Below are 17294 nucleotides of genomic sequence, written 5' to 3' on the forward strand. Positions count from 1 at the left end.
TTCAGAGGCTACCTCCCAGCTCCTGGGAAGGGGCGAGAAGCATTCTCTAAATGAATTGACCTTTACACGTAAAAGAAAAACTTGTTGTAAAGAGGGAGATGCAAGTAAGCTTTGATGCCCTTTCCTGTCCTCATAACCCCTGGGGGAGAAAGGAGGGCAGAGAAAAGGGCCGTTGCCTTGCTCCCTTCCCGGGGAGTAGCAGTGGCTTCTGGCTGTGGGCTGGGTTGGGCCTGGGGGACTTACAGGGACAGCCTTACAAGTGCTCTGGGGCTCCGGGCTGGCATGGAGAAGTGACCACTGGGGCCTTCCGGGTGAGCCGAGACCCTGGTGGATGGAGGCCAAGCTCGTAGGCTCAGGCTGTCTGGGCATATGAGGTGCCCACCCACTTAAGCCATTCGTCAAAACACTTCTGAACAGTTAGTCTTTATTTGGTTAAACTCATTCATTCATTCATTCATCCCCGAGAGCCTCCTATGTACAAGTCCAGAGCAGTGCTGCTGGGAAGAGAAGTAGACGGAGCCCAAGCCTGCGCTCTCCAGGAGGAGTCAGACCAGACCGAGCAAGGACACGTTGTCAGGTCACCACATGCTGGGCAGGGTGTTTGCCTGCTGACTTGGGGACCTGTGAGCAGAGACCTGAGTGAAGGCAGGGTCAAGTCTAGTGAATCTCCAGGCTGGGACTTCCAGCCGAGGAAGCTACCTGTGCAAAGGCCCCGTGGCAGGGATGGGCTCAGTACTGAGGAAGCAGCAAGGAGACCAGGGTAGGAAAGTGGAAGGAGGAAGAGAACCTCAGGAAACGCCACCAAGGGGAAGCAGGGCATGTAAGGAGGGCCTTGGGAGCTCAGAACTTTTGAGTTTTGAACAAAGTCCTGATGGCATCTGACTTTTTAAAACGATCTGGCAGCTAACTGAGGGGTGGATGGCGGGAGGGTGAAGTTGGAGGCAGGCAGACCTGGGAGGAGCCGATGGCCGTAATTGAGTTGCGAGCTGATGGTAGAGTGGGGTGCCAGGAAGAGGTCGCATGGGGGACATGTCTGAAGGTTGAGCCGCTGGGAACGGGGGTTTGCCCGAGGAGGTTTTTCGGCTGGTTGTGTGAAGTCGCCATTTCCCAAATGCTGAAGACCAGGGGAGGGGGGTGCGTGGACCTGGGGGGTTGGGGGTGCCCATCGGGCACTAAGGTGGGCCGTGAGGGGTCTGAGCCTGCGGTCCAGAGGGGAGGTGGGCTCAGTCCTGAGCCTGGTCAAGAAGAGAAGAGATGGTGCAGCCCAGAGCTCTGGAGCATTCCAGCATTTAGAGGCTGGGAGATGAGGAGGGTGGATGAAGGCCAGGGAAGTAGGAGGGAGGCAGAGGGCAGCGGCGCCGGGGCCCGGGCAGCTGGGGGCTGCTGACAGGGGCTCAAGGACATGTAGAAGCTGGCTCATGCTCGGACCCCTGCCCGCTGTTTCCTGAGAACCGTGACTTGGCGTGGGTCCCTCCTGCCCTGGCTGAGCCTTCTGGATTCAGTCCTGGGCTGCAGCCCTGTGCTGGGGGGTGAGTGAGGCCGCTTCAGAGTGGGCTGTAGGTGTGTCTGCTGCACTCCCCGTCGTATGCTGAGCCCCGCGAACAAGGGCGCAGGCGGGCACAGGTGGGCACAGGCAGGCCCTTGATAAGTGCTTGTTGGGTGAATGATGGGACAAATGAATGAGCTAGTTAATGAAGTTCACTCATTCACTTAATGAAGTTCACCGGTGACAGCACAGAGCTCCTGGGGCTCAGACCTCATGATCCTGGCTCCTGACCTCTCCATGCCCCAATGTTCCCAGCTGTGGAAGGAGGTCCCCTGTCCTGGGAATGGTGAGCAGAGCGCTTGGACATAAGGTGCTCCGTCAGCGTTTGCGGGGACCCCTGAATTCATCCCCTCTAGGGCAGGATTCCTAGCAAGTTATCACTGCTTCGTTGTCTCATCTCCGTTACTTCAGAGCCGCAGTGGGCACCTCCTAGGGTCCGTCCCTGTTTTCTGTGCAAGGGTGTTGCATTCATCTGCAAGTGACATCTGCCTGTTAAAGAAGGGGCACCCACCCCTTCACCCCAGCCTCCCACCCCTAACTCGGGGGTGGAAGAAGGGACAGCTCAGTACTGGTTCTTCCAAAGGAGATTATTTTAGAGACCTGAAGTTTAAGGCTTGTTCTAACTTGATGACTTTGAAGTATTGCACAGTTCTGCTTCCCTCGAAACTGCCAACGAAACTCCCTGGTACTCTTTGCTCGTCTCTCGTGTCCCCACGACTGCGATCCGCCCCCCGGGAGGAAGGTGACTGCGTGGCCCAGGCAAGCGAGGGGCTCCCAGGCCTGGGTCTGAGTTTGTGGCTCCTTAAGGTTTTCTTGTTTCTTGGTAGGGAGGAGACTCGTGCACACGTGCTCACCCCTGCACACACACACACACACACACAGTGCTGACGCATATCCAGGGAGGCGGGTGACCAGCGTTCGTGCCCTAACCTTCCCTTCCTGTATTTTGCAGCATTTCATTGCGCACATTTTCTGGCGTATACGCAAGTAGGGGCAACAGTCCCGTGGACCTTTGTGACCCGGTTACAAGGCAGATTGGCGCTTCATGCCCTCTGACCCCAGCGCTCCTTGGCAGCAGAGCAAGGAGTGTGTAAAGGCGGGGACCTGAGCTCGGGCGGCCTGGATCCGAGGCCCCGGGGTCCTGGCTCCACAGACTGTCGCGGGTCACTCTCCAGGGAGGACCGTGATGCGTGGGAGGCGGGAGGGGAGACCTGGGCGTCCCGGAGGCGAGGGCCGTGGGGAAGGCAGGACGGCATGCGCTGCTTTGGGGGTCGTGGTGGGCAGTGGACCTGGAAAGATGAGTGAAAACCAAGACACGGAGGCCTGCGTGTGTCAGGCTGAGCGATTTGAACTTTGCTTGTTCAAAGTGGGGGGCAAGCCCCAGAGGTGTGAGGCTGAGGGGCTACGGGACCCCCAAGACTGCTGTGAGGAAACTCGGGGCCTGCGTGAGGAGTTGGTGGGAAGAGCCTGAGCGCCTCTGGGACTGTGCAAGGGGCGAAGGGCTGGGGGGAGGGGCGGGGGGGGTGAGAGGCGACGAGAGGGGGTGTCCACGCGGAGAGAGGGGGTCCGGGAAGCCCAGGTCTGGTCCGAGCTGGAGGGTGATTTGGAGGTCAGAGCTCAGAGGCCGCAAGGAGGTGAGGTACCTGGGGGAGCCATGAGAGGGGCTTTGAGACTGAGCCCAGGGGGCTCTTTTATAGGGAAGGGGCTTCTCTTGTAGGTGGGGAGGAAGGTACTCAGGGAGGAGGAGGAGGCGGAGGCACAGAGCTGGCCTCCCGGTGGGGTGGTGCGGGGGCAGCAGTGCCGGGTGCAGATGGCCTCTGTGCAGACGGTGGGGGGAGAAGTGCAGGACACAGCTTTGCCCTCACCCTGAGGGCACCAGGCAGGGGAGAGGCCAGGAGTGGGGCCTGGCCAACTTGGGCCTTGGGGCGGGCTGCCCTCTCCTCCTCTGCCTGCCCCCCCACCCCAGGCCACTGCCACCCTGGGCTCTTCGTCTCGCGGCAGCTCTGGGGACTTGCAGGAATCTGGGCCCTGAAAAGCTCATCTCCTGCCCATCACCCGGAAGAGACCCCGACTTTTCTTCCAGCTGCTTATCAGGGTGTCCTCCGGGTGCCCCACTTAGCAAAGCAAAGCTTGCTGTTGGCTCCTCCCCGGCCCCGGGTAAAACCAGCCCCATCTGGGCCCTCCACACCTCCAGACGTGGGGGCTGCCCAGGGCGTGAGGAGGCCCTCGGGTGGTCTCTCTGCTGCCAGCCCAACCCTGCTCCTCAGTGTCTCTCCTAAACCATGTCAGTGGTTTTCAAGGAAAATGGCAGCACACCTTCCAGTTTATCTTATCTGCAGCCAAAGTTATCCTTCCTGAGTGGAGACCTGCTGTGGCTTGCGGGGACCCCGGGGACTGCCCATCCCCGTCCTGGCCATGCTGTACCCTGTTTCTCCCTGGTACCCACTGAGTTTTTTGGGCCTCCGTGCGGGTTGTGCCCATGTGCTCTGTCTGCCAGGCTCTTCCTGGCAGTGGCACTCGCTGCCACGTCACCTGGGCAGCTCCCCAGCCTCTGCCAGGACTCAGGGTCCTCAGGAGCAGAACCACGGCCAGGCCTGTCCACCCCCTACCCTGGCTAGCACGGCCCAGGGCACAGCGCCACACCCGGGTCCCAGAACAGGGGGTGCCGTGAGGCTGTGCAGCCGTGTCCCCCTTGTGTGCCCCCTTTGGCTATTTTGTGGACTCCCCCCTTTAGCGACACATCAGCCAAAAGGCTTTCAGAGGAGGCACGAGGAAGGTCCCCTTTATCACGGAGCCCCTCCTCGCCAGGTCAGAGTGGGGTCTCCTTGAAGAATTCCTGGGGTGCTTCTTCCCGCGGCCACCTGGGCTGGGGCATGCCTGGGCCGCAGGGACTCCCAGATTGAGGAGTGTGTTGGTGGGGGCCTCTGCCCACGTGGGAGCCCGCCGGGTCCCCAGCCTCCCAGCTGGCAGCTTGGAATTGAGCTGTGGCCTTGTGACTCGATGTCCCCAAATGCTTCTGCTCCGTCAGCCTATAGGTCAGATTTAGAGCCCACCCGGCAAACAGACAGTGGGCTTGTCATGGATTGAATTGCTCCCCCTCCTCCCCAATAAAAACCCCAGTCCCGTGACTGTGATTCCGATTGGAAATAGCACCTGGGAAGATGTCACTAGCTAAGGTGAGGCCAGCTGGGTTAGGGTACGGCCTAATCCAGTGTGGCCCTTGTCCTTGCAAGGGGAAGTTGGGGCACAGTCAGGAGAAGGACCCCGGGGTGGGGGGAGAGCGCCCCGTGACGGAGCCCTGCGCCACGGGCAGGCCATCTCCAGACTGCTGCTGAGGTTGCAGCGGCTGCAGGTCTCCGGCTCCGGCCTCCGGCAGTGGGAGAGCCAGAGCCCTGGTGTTTCGGTGCTTTGTTATGACAGCCCTAGGATGCTTCGGGCTCAGAATTATCCAACCCCCAGTCCCCCAGCCACACACACAAACACTTTCCATGTTGATTCTCTCCAGTAAACTAAACTTAGTCTTTTGGGTCAAAAGGAGTTTTGTGCCATCTCTCTGTATTTCAGCGTATGTCCTTGTTCCTGCTGAAGGCTGTGGCCGCCGGGGCTGGCGTTGGTTCCGCCGGGGCAGTCTGTGCCCAGCAGGGCCCACCCACAGGGTCCCCTGGCCTGGGGGCTCCTGGTCCATGCAGAGCAGTTTCTGGAAAGTCTGGGTGGCTGCTGGACCTCTGCGGCCAGCCCTGCACACAGCTCTGTGCGGCCAGGGAGCTTCGGTCCCGGTGGGGTGGGGTAAGGGCCACCAAAGCCTCAGGCCGCACGAGGGCCCTGCCGGAGGGGGAGTGTGGGGTGGGGAGCAGAAGTGGGCAAACATGCCTGAACTCGGGGACGGAGATAGCTGGCACCCCTCCCAGCCTGGTGCCTGGGCCAGCCTCTGTGGAGGCGAGTGGCCCCCCAAAGTGCAGTGTTCCGCGGAGGAGGCGTGCGGGGTGCGGGGTTAGGGAAGGAAGGTCTCTACGCTGTAACTGCACAGGCGGGTGTCTCGGTTGTCTCAGAACAGCCCACGAGCTGCCTGGCGCTAAGTGACAGCAAGGTGTCAGCACCAGGGCTGGAGGCCACAGGGACCCGACCAACCCCTGAGCCCCCTGAGCCCCCCAAACTCTGCACAGGAGTCTTCCTCGCCTCTTCCACCCTCGTGGTGGCCCCAGACGTCCCAGGGCAGGTGGCAGTATCTCCCCATCCGCCCCCTTCTCCCTTGCCCAGAGTTCCCCTTAGGAGGAGAAGCCCATTGCCAGGAGTCCTGGGCTGGCGAGCAGGGGCGTGCAGGAGCACAGACCGACGGCTGTGGACCCGGTAGTTCTGGGGTGAACTCGCTGCCCTCAGGTGCGCCCGGCGCTGAGCGGTGGGGCCAGTGCAGCCTGCTTTGGAGGGGACAGCGTGTTCCTGTGGACCCGTGCGTGGCACCCACTGCCCTGTAGCCAGCCCTCCACGCGTCCTTTCCTGGCCACACCCCGCAGTGAAGGGTCTGCTTAAAGCCAGCCTCCTCGTTCATCTCCCAAACCCCTAAAATGCCCAAGGCCTATGCCCCCACCCCACCCCCAGGAGGGACTCCTATGCTTTGCCACAGCAGTGGTCTCCGCTGTCCTGGTGAGGTCACAGTGGTCAGCTAATGTGCCACAGTTTCATCTGCATAAGTTACACTGGACGTGCCTCACCTACTGAAATGGCCTCTTCTCTATTTTGTTTATTATTATTATTAAGTCCATAGTGAATGCATGGGCAGGGGGCATATCTGCTCTCCTGACCCTCAGAGCCCACCACTGAGGGCAGTGGACATGCCCTCTGCTAACCGACCCCTGGGGCCCTGGCCCGGCAGGGACCGTTCCTCCAGTGAGAACGGCTATTACCTGGGCCAAGGGAGGCTTTTTCTCTTTTCCTGAACCCTGGAGCCAGCAGTGGGGGTTGCACAGATCCCATTTTGTCCCTCTCTTTGACAGCAGTGAATGGGCCTGCCAGGTGCTGGGACCCATCTGACAAACCCCGCTGTGCCCCAGGAAGAGTGGACACAAGACGCCAGGATGCTGCTCGGGTTGTCTGTGCCAAGGGAGCCGATGAAATGGGCACAGAGGGTTGTGAGCAGACTTCTCCTTGCTCTGCTTTCTTGAGCCAGGAAGAATGGAATGGGTCTAGGTCTATCTTTATTGTAATATCTTCTGGAGAAAAGAATTCCCACTTCCCATCACATTTCTATTTAACGCATGTGTCACTTGCTCAAAGGAAATGCTTTCTCTCCCCCCTCCCCCCTTCAGGTGGAAGGACATTGCAGAGTGGACACCACAGGGAGCCTTGGTTGCTTGAGACAGAAACTGCTGCAATCGCTGGAATAACTGGAGGAAGAAACATGAGCCCTTAGCAGCTTGGTCTGGAAGAGGGGTCAGGATGGCAGCTCAGCGGATCCGAGCTGCCAACTCCAGTGGCCTCCCCCGGTGCAGGTCAGAGGGGACTCTGATTGACCTGAGCGAAGGGTTTTCAGAGACGAGCTTTAATGATGTCAAAGGTGAGCCGCTGGTGAACTGGACTTCGGCAGAGGGAAGAGATGGGGATTCACAAGCGCATTACGTCCCCAAAACTTGCCTGTATAAAGGCTGCCAGTTTAGCCTTCAGATAATTAAATTGTAGTTCTCCAACTTTGTCCCGTTATAAATTAAGCCCTGGAACAGTCTCCACTTGTTTTGTTTTTTGGGAGCGTCAGAAAGTTATGAATGTTCCCCAGGTATTGAAACCCCGTCTTCATAAGGAATATGTTTTTCTCTTTTCATCCGTTTTGGTAAAAGGGATGGAGTTTGGTGGTAGAAAAATCTACAGAAAAGGAGAGTGAAGTAAATACATCAAATCTTGAGAACTGTTAGAGGGAAAATGGAGAATAAACAGAGGTCTAAGGCAGAGGTCAGCAACTCTTTCTTGAAAGGGCCAGAGAATAAATATTTTAAGCTCTGTGAGCCGGTCTCTGTCACAGCGACTCAGCTCCACAGTAGTTCCGAGCATCTGTGGAAATGGGTGAACAAGTGTTCGTGCTGTGTCCCAGTAAAACCTTATTCACCAGACCAGGCGGCCGGGCATCGTGGGCCAAGCCCTCTTCTAGAAGGTGAGTCCGGGATTTAATCACCCAGAGGCTCTAGGCTTCTCCAAATGTCCCATAAAATCAACCTGTCATTGGGACACCGAGGAAGAGCCATGGCATCATTTTCTTCCAGAAAGTCTTACCTGGTCTCTCCAGGCCAGGCACAGCCTCTCCTGCATGCCTTAGTGTTTTGTCCTCAGCATCCTCAGCTTTCTCGTAGCACTTACCCACTGCCCTGCATAGAGCAGGCTGAGCTGGGGGTGCTTTATCTTCAACCTTGAGTCCTCAGCCCTGTCATAGCTTAAGCTCCAAGTAAATGTTTTTTGAGCTGAACTTCTGTCCCCCAGATAAGATTGTGGCCTTCCATACTGGTGTCCTAAAAATTACGCCCACTGTGTTTTTCTCTTTCTAACTGATTAGCTTCTCCCTTCCCACTTTCTCCTTAACTTCTTCCTCTTCCTGTCGTTTCCTTGTGCTTGCAGCCCTGAGCCTTCCTTTAAATGTTCTACAAAAGAAAATATCAGCAAGGGGACCCATGAGGGTTTATTAGTACGCTGGCTGCAGTTGTTTTGGTGATGCGTAATTGTTTTCTTTGTAGCCCAACGAATCGGGGTTAGAGCTGCAAAAATGTGGGCATAAATTGGCATAGTTAGGCCAGCACCTTGAAGCAGGGGAAGAGTGCTGAATTCTTTAAAATTAAAGCAATCTGGGGAAAATGCATTGGCTGTTATTTGTAAAAGGCAACTGCACTGGGGATGGAAAACAAACAAGACAGCCCTTGATGGTGAACAGGCACAGGTCGGCTGGTGGAGGAGGGTGTTGGGGAAATCTGGTCCTGGGTAGGTCAAGGGGCCAAGGAGCCAGAGACCTGGCGTCTGGCCCAGGAAGCCTCGTTCAAAGCTCGAATGGGGGAGAGCGCTTCGAGTTGGGAATTTATTCCAGCCAAAATAGCCTGCCCCCAGTTACTTTACTGCAAGCATTGCGTGCCTAAGAATATGGAAGGATGGGAAATGTTTAGTCAGTGCCCTGAACTTCCTGACACGCAAGGAGGATTTTTGGTGTTAAAATCAAGGTAGCTCCGAATGAGGGCAGCGCTCCTGGGAATTCATTAAGATGGAATTGAAGAGGGATTTTCTGGCATCTGATCAGACAGAAGCACTCCCTGGTGCCCCCGTGGCCATACTGGGAAGGGAGTGAATGTCCTCCGCCCTCCATGCCACGGTGCCCGGCGCTCCTGATAGAAGGAGCTCTGTTTCCCAGGAGAAACCTGCCCCTCGGATGAGCTATGTCACCTCCCCCGTTCTGGAGGAGAGTGCTTGGGGTTTTCACTAAAGCCATTTTTATTCTTCATTCTGATGGAACTAAAGTGATAATTGGCATCGAGACACTTTCTCAGGCTGTGTATAAAGCATGCTCAGTTGCTTTGGTTTCTTAATTTTAAAAATTTCACTGTAAGGGAATTGTTCTGGGAGAAACATAAGGAGAATATAGCCTTGAGTGATTCTAACAAGATTTTAATGGCCAGCCAGCTTTCTTTAATCTTCGTTTGGCTTTCGTTTTTATATGGCATTTTCAGAACTGTGTCAAGGAAGCAAAAGATGGTTTATCCCATTGGGACCAGTATTGGCCAACCCAGGAGGGAGAAGTGAGCGCTCATTGTCTGTTATTCCAGCCTGACTCGCCTCCTCTCTTCCCAACCTTTCGCTTTACACTGTTTCTTTTACTTTCTTGTTCGAATTTACTCCCGTCCCTTGAGTGCACAGTGACTTGTCTTTGTGTGATCGTATGGCAGGGGGATTGCAGCTTTGCCTTTGGCCGACACTTCGATCCAGTAGCCAGCCATGCACCTCCCTGGGTATTATTAGCAGCCAAGATGACCATTCACTCCAGGAGCACTTACTTGGGCGCCTACTGTGTTCCAGCCTTTGTTTCCCAGGTATACAGTAGTGAGCAAAACCAGTTCTACTGGAGCTTACATCCAGATGGAGCCCTCCCCTGAAAAATGTAAAGCACACAATGCATTTTTTGGTGCCAAGTGCTAAGGAGAAAAATAAACTTAGGAAGGGGGTTGGAGATGCCAAGTTTAATATACATTGGGTGACACCTTCTGTTGGGCTGAACATCACTAGCCAAGCACTTTACCGATGTAGTTTCACTTACTCCTCACCATGGATAGCCCTCGAGCAAAGACCTTTCTTTTTTCTTCATCATGTCCATGAGGAATCACGGACCCTGGAGGTCACTCAGCTTGTTTCTCTGCCACACCCCATGGAGGTGTGGCATGGAGGATCCCTGGAATTTTCACAGGAGGGTCATGGGTGATGACCTCTAAGGTCGTCAAGGCAAATAAATGGACACTGCCTACTTTGTTTCCTAAGGCTTTGTCGAAGAAATGCAGTTTAATCTTCATCATTTCCTTTCACAGGGAAGGGAACTCAGCAGGTATGTTTTTGGAGGGCCACTTTGATGGAATTGGATCCCAGCTGACTTAATCATAACTTATAAAGGTTATGATTTATATACCTTTACACCATACACTATAAAGTACACTATACACAAAAACCTATACACTATAAAGTATAAAAGTAGAGTTCATCTAGAAATACTGTCTTTCCTTTTCTCCTTTGGGCAGGCAGCTGGAAAAAGTTTTCTTTGGCTCAGTAGTTTGTTACAAGAAGCACAAAATATGAGCGAACTGAGAGACAGGACATAGTAGGTGTGAGGCCCTAGGAAGTAATGGCGCTTATTTCCATCAGGAAGAACTTGCTTCACCCTCTGAATATACTTTCCCATGCGTGGGAGGCAGAGAAAAGACTTAAGATATCTACTTGTATTCATTAGATTTCAAATGACACCGCTTGTTCAGTGACTTTATTTTTTTGCTGTTGGAATTGCTCTCTGCCCTGGTAACACACAGTTTCGTGCCAGATATCCGTGATTAACTTGGTTCGCTTTTTTTTTTTCATGGGCAGGCTCCGGGAATCTTTTCTTTTTTTTTAATTAGATAAGCCGTAGGCTTACAGAAAAATCATACAGCGAGGCCCACTTTTCAAGTGGTAGAATCTTTCAGATGACTTAAATAATTGTTCAAAATAATGCAAACTATGACCATAAATATAGCCTTTGATTTTCAAGGCCTGTGAGAAGATCTATTTCCACGTTTCTATTTTGAGTGATCAAAGTAGAGGTTGAAAGAGACTGACCTCAAAAAATCTTATTTCATCTCTATAAACGTTTTGGTGAGAAGTTTAAGAAACAGGCCTGGTTGTCAAGGGAGGCGCCCTAACCCTAACCCTAAGCCTTTATGTGGGTATTTCGGGTTGAAGGTGGAAAATGTGGAATCAGCTCACAAACATCACAGAGGGATTTCTTGAACCTCTGTTTCCAGAACATAACTACATGGCCCGCTGAATGCAGAAGGTCTCTGTGTTTTCTGAGTAAATCAGTCAGTTCTCTATCAACTTAGGAGGCCATCAACCCCGTAAGGAGTTAGCTAGATGACAAAAAGTTGGGTCCAGCTGAAGCGTTTTGAAGTACTGCACTGTGTTGTTTCCACTGGGGATGGTTTGGGGATTCTCTTCATGGCCTTTCCAGCCTGTCTTAGCTGGATGGGTCAGAAAGTGGTGGAGTGTGGTATACCAGTAGCTCCATCATCAATCAGCTCACTGGCCAGCAGATGACACGCCAGACTTCACACTGGGCTGTTCCTGTTGGAGAAGAACCAGTTAGGTGCCCAAGCTGTTGTCCTTGTCTTGGGTATTTGCTTCTTCAATCCCTTTTCCCCTGGTCTTGGAAGATGTTCTGTAGCCCAGCTGAGCCTGGTCTTACCGTCTGTTTCTCTGTGTTTTGCACAGTGCCTTCTCCCAGTGCCTTGCTTGTGGACAATCCCACACCTTTTGGAAATGCAAAAGAAGTGATCGCAATCAAGGACTATTGCCCGACTAACTTTACCACCCTTAAGTTCTCCAAGGGTGACCATCTCTACGTCCTAGATGCATCAGGTGGTGAGTGGTGGTATGCACACAACACCATGGAGATGGGCTACATTCCCTCCTCCTACGTGCAGCCCTTGAACTACCGAAACTCAACGTTAAGTGACAGTGGCATGATTGACAATCTTCCAGACAGCCCGGATGAAGTAGCCAAGGAGTTAGATTTGCTTGGAGGATGGACAGAAGAAAAGAAGGGATTGAGCAAAACATATAGTAACAACCCTTTCTGGAATGGGACCCAAACGAACCCATTTCTGAATGGGAACATGCCAGCGATGCCCAGCCTGGATGAGCTGAATCCCAAAAGTACTGTGGATTTGCTGCTGTTTGATGCTGGCACATCCTCGTTCACTGAATCCAGCTCGGCAACTACCAATAGCACAGGCAACATCTTTGATGAGCTTCCAACCACCCATCGGCTCAACGCAGAACAGCCAACCAAGCGAGACAACCCCTTCTTTAGAAGCAAACGCTCCTACAGTTTGTCAGAACTCTCCGTTCTCCAAGCCAAGTCTGATGTTCCCGCGTCCTCGGGTTTTTTCACTGGGTTGAAATCTCCAGTCCCCGAGCAGTTTCAGAGCCGGGAGGATTTTCGAACTGCTTGGCTGAACCACCGGAAGCTGGCCCGGTCTTGCCATGACTTGGACCTCCTTGGCCAGAGCCCTGGTTGGGGCCAGACCCAAGCTGTGGAAACTAACATCGTGTGCAAGCTGGATAGTTCCGGGGGCTCCGTACAGCTTCCCGATACCAACATCAGCATCCATGTGCCAGAAGGTCATGTCGCCCCTGGGGAAACGCAGCAGATCTCCATGAAAGCTCTGCTGGACCCCTCGTTGGAGCTCAACAGTGACAAATCCAGCACCGTCAGCCCTGTGCTGGAAATAAAGCTAAGCAACCTGGAAGTGAAGACTTCCCTCATGCTGGAGATGAAGGTTTCGGCCGAGGTGAAAAATGACATTTTTAGCAAAAGCACAGTGGGCCTCCAGTGCCTGAGGAGCGACTCAAAGGAAGGGCCGTATGTCTCCATCCCTCTTACCTACAGCTATGGGGACACGGTCCAGGTACAGCTGGAGAACCTAGAACCCTGCATGTACCTGGCAATCGTCGCCCATGGCCCAAATATTCTCTACCCTTCCACCGTGTGGGACTTTATCAACAAAAAAGTCACGGTGGGTCTCTATGGTCCCAAACACATTCACCCATCTTTCAAGACTGTGGTGACCCTTTTTGGGCATGACTGTGCCCCAAAGACCCTGCTGGTCAGCGAGGTCACCCGCCAGGCCTCCAGCCCTGCCCCTGTGGCACTGCAGCTTTGGGGTAAGCACCAGTTCGTTTTGTCCAGGCCCCAGGATCTCAAGATCTGCATGTTTTCCAACATGACCAATTACGAAGTCAGAGCCAGTGAGCAAGCCAAGGTGGTGAGAGGCTTCCAGATGAGGCTGGGCAAGGTGAGCCGCCTCATATTCCCCATCACCTCCCACAACCCCAACGAGCTCTCCGACTTCACCCTGAGGGTCCAGGTGAAAGACGACCAGGAGGCCATCCTGACCCAGTTCTGCGTCCAGACTCCGCAGCCGCCACCCAAGAGCGCCGTCAAACCGTCCGGGCAGAGAAGGTTTCTCAAGAAGAACGAAGTGGGGAAGATAATTCTGTCCCCATTTGCCGCCAGCACCAAGTACCCAACATTTCAGGACCGCCCCGTGTCCAGCCTCAAGTTCGGCAAGCTGCTGAAGACCGTGGTGAGGCAGAGCAAGAACCACTACCTGCTGGAGTACAAGAAGGGTGATGTGGTGGCCCTGCTCAGCGAGGAGAAGGTCCGGCTGAAGGGGCAGCTCTGGACCAAGGAGTGGTACGTCGGCTACTACCAGGGCAAGGTTGGCCTTGTGCACACCAAGAATGTGCTGGTGGTCGGCAAGGTCAGGCCGAGCTTTTTCTCTGGACCGGAACTGAGCACCGCGGTGCTGCTGGAGCAGATCCTGAGACCCTGCAAGTTCCTCACCTACATCTACGCCTCCGTGAGGACCCTGCTCATGGAGAACATCAGCAGCTGGCGCGTCTTCGCGGACGCCCTGGGCTACACCAATCTGCCACTCACCTTCTTTTGCCGGGCAGAATTGGATAGTGAGCCCGAGCGGGTGGCGTCGGTTCTGGAGAAGTTGAAGGAGGATTGTAACAACGTGGAGAACAAAGACAGGAAGTCCTTCCAGAAGGAGCTCATGATGGTAGGTGCTTGGCTGGGGTGTGGGCTTACGAAGGGAGGGGCCCTGGTTCACGCGCACATGGGCTGTGGTTTAAAGCGTCGACAGCACGCCGCCCGTGGCTTATCTCCAGAGCATCCTTTGTGCATGGTGTCCTATGCATGCACATGGAGATCGAGACCTTCCGGGCAATTCTCAGAGGACCCCCAAACAACTGGAGAACCCCTGGGAAGAAGATCACTCTCTTCCCACTGAACTTGTGCTCCTCCAAGGGCCAGAAATGGCTGGCGGGGGAAGGAGTGGAAGGGGTGGGGTCTTCTCCAACCACCTGGGTCCATGTCCTTGGGAGAAGGTCCAGAACTTCATCAGATTCCCAGTTGGGTCCGTGGCTCCAATTAAAGAACCACTGCCCCACTCTACAACTTTGTGATACTTTCTTACCTGAGATTTCCAACCTCTCTTTGTGCTGTTAGCTCCTCTTCCCCCTTCTTTTGTTTCTTTGAGTTCAGGGTGGGGGTGGGGGGACAGCCTTTCACTTGCCAACACAACTGTGAATTGTGCAACAATTATAGTTTTAAGAATTAAAAGGGGGAAGTAGGTGTCGCCCCACTGTACAAACTCTGGCCCAAGGCCAGTGAGGAAGGGGTGACAGCCCAGGGCCCTGCCCCATGCCACGCCCCACAGGCACCTTCATTCTCTTGGTTGTTGGCTGCTGCTTGGAGAAGCTTATAAAATCTTTTTCTTGGCAGCATGGATACTCTGTTTCAGGCATTCTCTATCGACTTCCTTCTGTGACAGAAGCAGACGTCACTAGTTTTGCTCCTAAGGGAAAAGTTTGTGACTTTGTCGTGTATGCTTCTTTCTTGTTCCACCACCTCGCCTGCTTCTTCCTATCCTGCTCCCCTTCTTCCAGCCAACCACTGCCATTTTCTAGAAGTGCATTGTGTACCTCCAGCTGGGTTGTTGTGCTCCAAGGACTCTTGGGACTCAGCATATAGTGTACTCACAGCACTGATTTATTACAGCCAAAGGCGCCTGGCTGAGGTCCAGAGGAAACTGGGCACAGGTTTACAGCATCCTCCCCAGCACCCCTTCATTCCCCCAGCATCAAATTACATCCGCCTGCGAGAAGTGTTGTCTAATCGGGGCTTATTAGAGACTCAGTGCCCAGGATTTTTGGTGTCACATGGACACCCTGTGCTTAGCGTATACCAAATTCTCGAATCCCAGGAGGAAAGCATTTCTTCAGTATGAACCATATGGTGCCAGCCATTTCAGCCCAGCGAGCTGCTCTTGTCTGTTCTAGAGTGGTGGGGACTGTCCTGAAAACCGGGTTCCCAGGGCCAGCCATGCAGGTGGGCCCCTTCGGGGGCAGCAGTCCCCGGCCTGCTCTGGCTCTTTTCTGCGCACGGCTTGAGCAGATGAGCAGGTGTGTGTCCAAGGGTTGGAGGTTCTGGTGCTGACACAGGGGTGCAGCTCAGGTTTGTACATTCCACCAACACCTCGGCTGCCCGCTCTGGGCCAGGTGGACAGAGGGACACAGTCCGCTGTGGCAACGCACCGGTAGGGACTGTGCATCGCAGCCCCGGCGGGGAGCAGGGCAAGCCCAGAGACCCCTTGACAGATGATAGAAAGTACCAGAAGCTCAAAGCGGAGTAAGAGCCCCTTAGATGGCCCAGGGGCAGGAAATAGCGAATGGCAGCGGCCATTAGATGGGCAGCCTTGGGCAGGAGGTCACTGGAGGCCTCGGGGACTGCAGCTTCTGTGGGAAAGAAGCCACATTGTCATAGCCGGGAGCAAGATGAGTGGCCAGAGGCAGCAGCAGCCCCTCCCCTGGCCCTCCGTGTTCTTCCGCCCCAGTCATGACCCCTGTCCATCTGTCTGCTCGCTGCCCACTCACCGTTCAGAGGGCACCTCCACTGCCCCCTGCGAAGGCGCGTCCCGTGAGCTGGTGCCGCAGACACTCCACTCCCCGCACCACCTCTTCCCCCCCACCCGTCCCCCAACCCCCCAACCCTGGCCTGCTCGGCCTCTCCTCTCCGCCTTCCCGGCTTGAGCCCCGTGGGCGCTGGGCTGGGCGCCCCTCTCCCGAGAGCTCAAACTCAGGTTCCCCATCCATTAGGAAAGTCCCTGCTTCCTCAGAGCGTGCACTCTATGGATTGCTCCTTAGTTTCCCCTGGAAAAAGGAGGTTCACCCTGAGTAGGCAGAGGTGGAAAGCCGAACAGCCAGGCAGGTCTGTATCAGCTGCGGGAGAGTCAAGATTGAGGAGGGGGTTTATACCCATTTCCCCACCCACCCATCCCCCCAGAAGTCTTAATTACCAACCTTTTTTTTTTTTTCAGCCTGGGGGATTTTCTCTGTGAAGAATTTTTCCTAGGCTGTCCTAGGGTGAGTTTGAGTGAGGGACCAGGTGTGTGTGTGTGTGTGTGTGTGTGTGTGTGTGTGTGTGTGTAATTTGCAGCCCCTTTCTTACCTGCAGCTTCAGGTGTGTGTGTGTGTGTGTGTGTGTGTGTGTGTGTGTGTGTGTGTGTGTGTAATTTGCAGCCCCTTTCTTACCTGCAGCTTCAGGGCTCCCCGAGGGAAGGAAATGAAACTTGTTTGAGTGAGGGACCAGGTTGTGTGTGTGTGTGTGTGTGCGCGTCTGTGTGTGCGCGCGTGCGCGCAAATCTGCAGCCCCTTTCTTACCTGCAGCTTCAGGGCTCCCCGAGGGAAGGAAATGAAACTTGATCTTGCCTGGAGGTGAGGCTACATTTTGTGGTAATCGTGTGAAACTGGTTTTGCAATTTTCCCCTTCTCGTTGGCATTTCTCTATCTCCTGGTGAGCAGGCAAATTTGAGGGGAAGGTCAGACTTCCAGAAATCACAGGCTGACTTACCCCGGGGGGCTCGAGGAGTCCCTGGAAATCAGATGTTCTGTTTCTAAGGACATGAAATCCCTGGACTGTCGGTTTCCTAAGACAGCCTTGGCTGTGGGTTGAACCTGCCCCGTCCTCCCACCACTCCACAGCAGACCACCTCCCTTCCCCCAGCACACACCAACTTTAGAATTGCTTTCTTTCTACTTAAAAGGATGCCTTGTTTGGGGGCCATTGTCTAAGTGACTCATAAAGGGTGAGCACTTTAGATGGCGCCCAACAACGAGCTTCTGTTATCTGCTCTAGAATGGAGCAACTCTCCTGAAATCCGTATTCCAGATGCCACACAGGCTGGCCATGCAAAGAATGTTTTTAAGGAATTTGTCCAGGTGATTTGAGGCTGGCAAGTCTGAAACCTGCAGGGTCAGCCCAGGCCCACTGTAAATGCCGGCAGGAAGTTATTCCGCAGTCTCGAGGCAGAATGTCTCCTCCAGGTAGCCTCATGTGCTCTGAAGGTCCTCTACAGATTGGATAATTAGGCCCCAGTTATCAAGGCACTCTCCTCTACCTAAAGTCAACTGATTGCAG

General features: G+C 54.4%; 1 protein-coding gene across 7 annotated transcripts in view; it reads left to right on the top strand.

The window, feature by feature from the left end:
* SH3BP4 (SH3 domain binding protein 4) overlaps positions 1–17294 on the top strand; it is a 91854-nt gene that overhangs the window by 65272 nt on the left and 9288 nt on the right. For 3 of the 7 annotated variants that reach the window (XM_077155520.1, XM_077155521.1, XM_077155524.1), the window contains exons 2-3: positions 6850–7097; positions 11516–13875. In XM_077155520.1, the coding sequence (XP_077011635.1) occupies positions 6980–7097; positions 11516–13875 (2478 nt within the window). In that variant the 5' untranslated portion in view covers positions 6850–6979. The other 4 variants (XM_077155523.1, XM_077155522.1, XM_077155525.1 and 1 more) reach the window with 4 other exon arrangements.

This window comes from Tamandua tetradactyla, chromosome 3, assembly GCF_023851605.1.
Source record: "Tamandua tetradactyla isolate mTamTet1 chromosome 3, mTamTet1.pri, whole genome shotgun sequence".
Classification (NCBI taxonomy): Eukaryota; Metazoa; Chordata; class Mammalia; order Pilosa; family Myrmecophagidae; genus Tamandua; species Tamandua tetradactyla.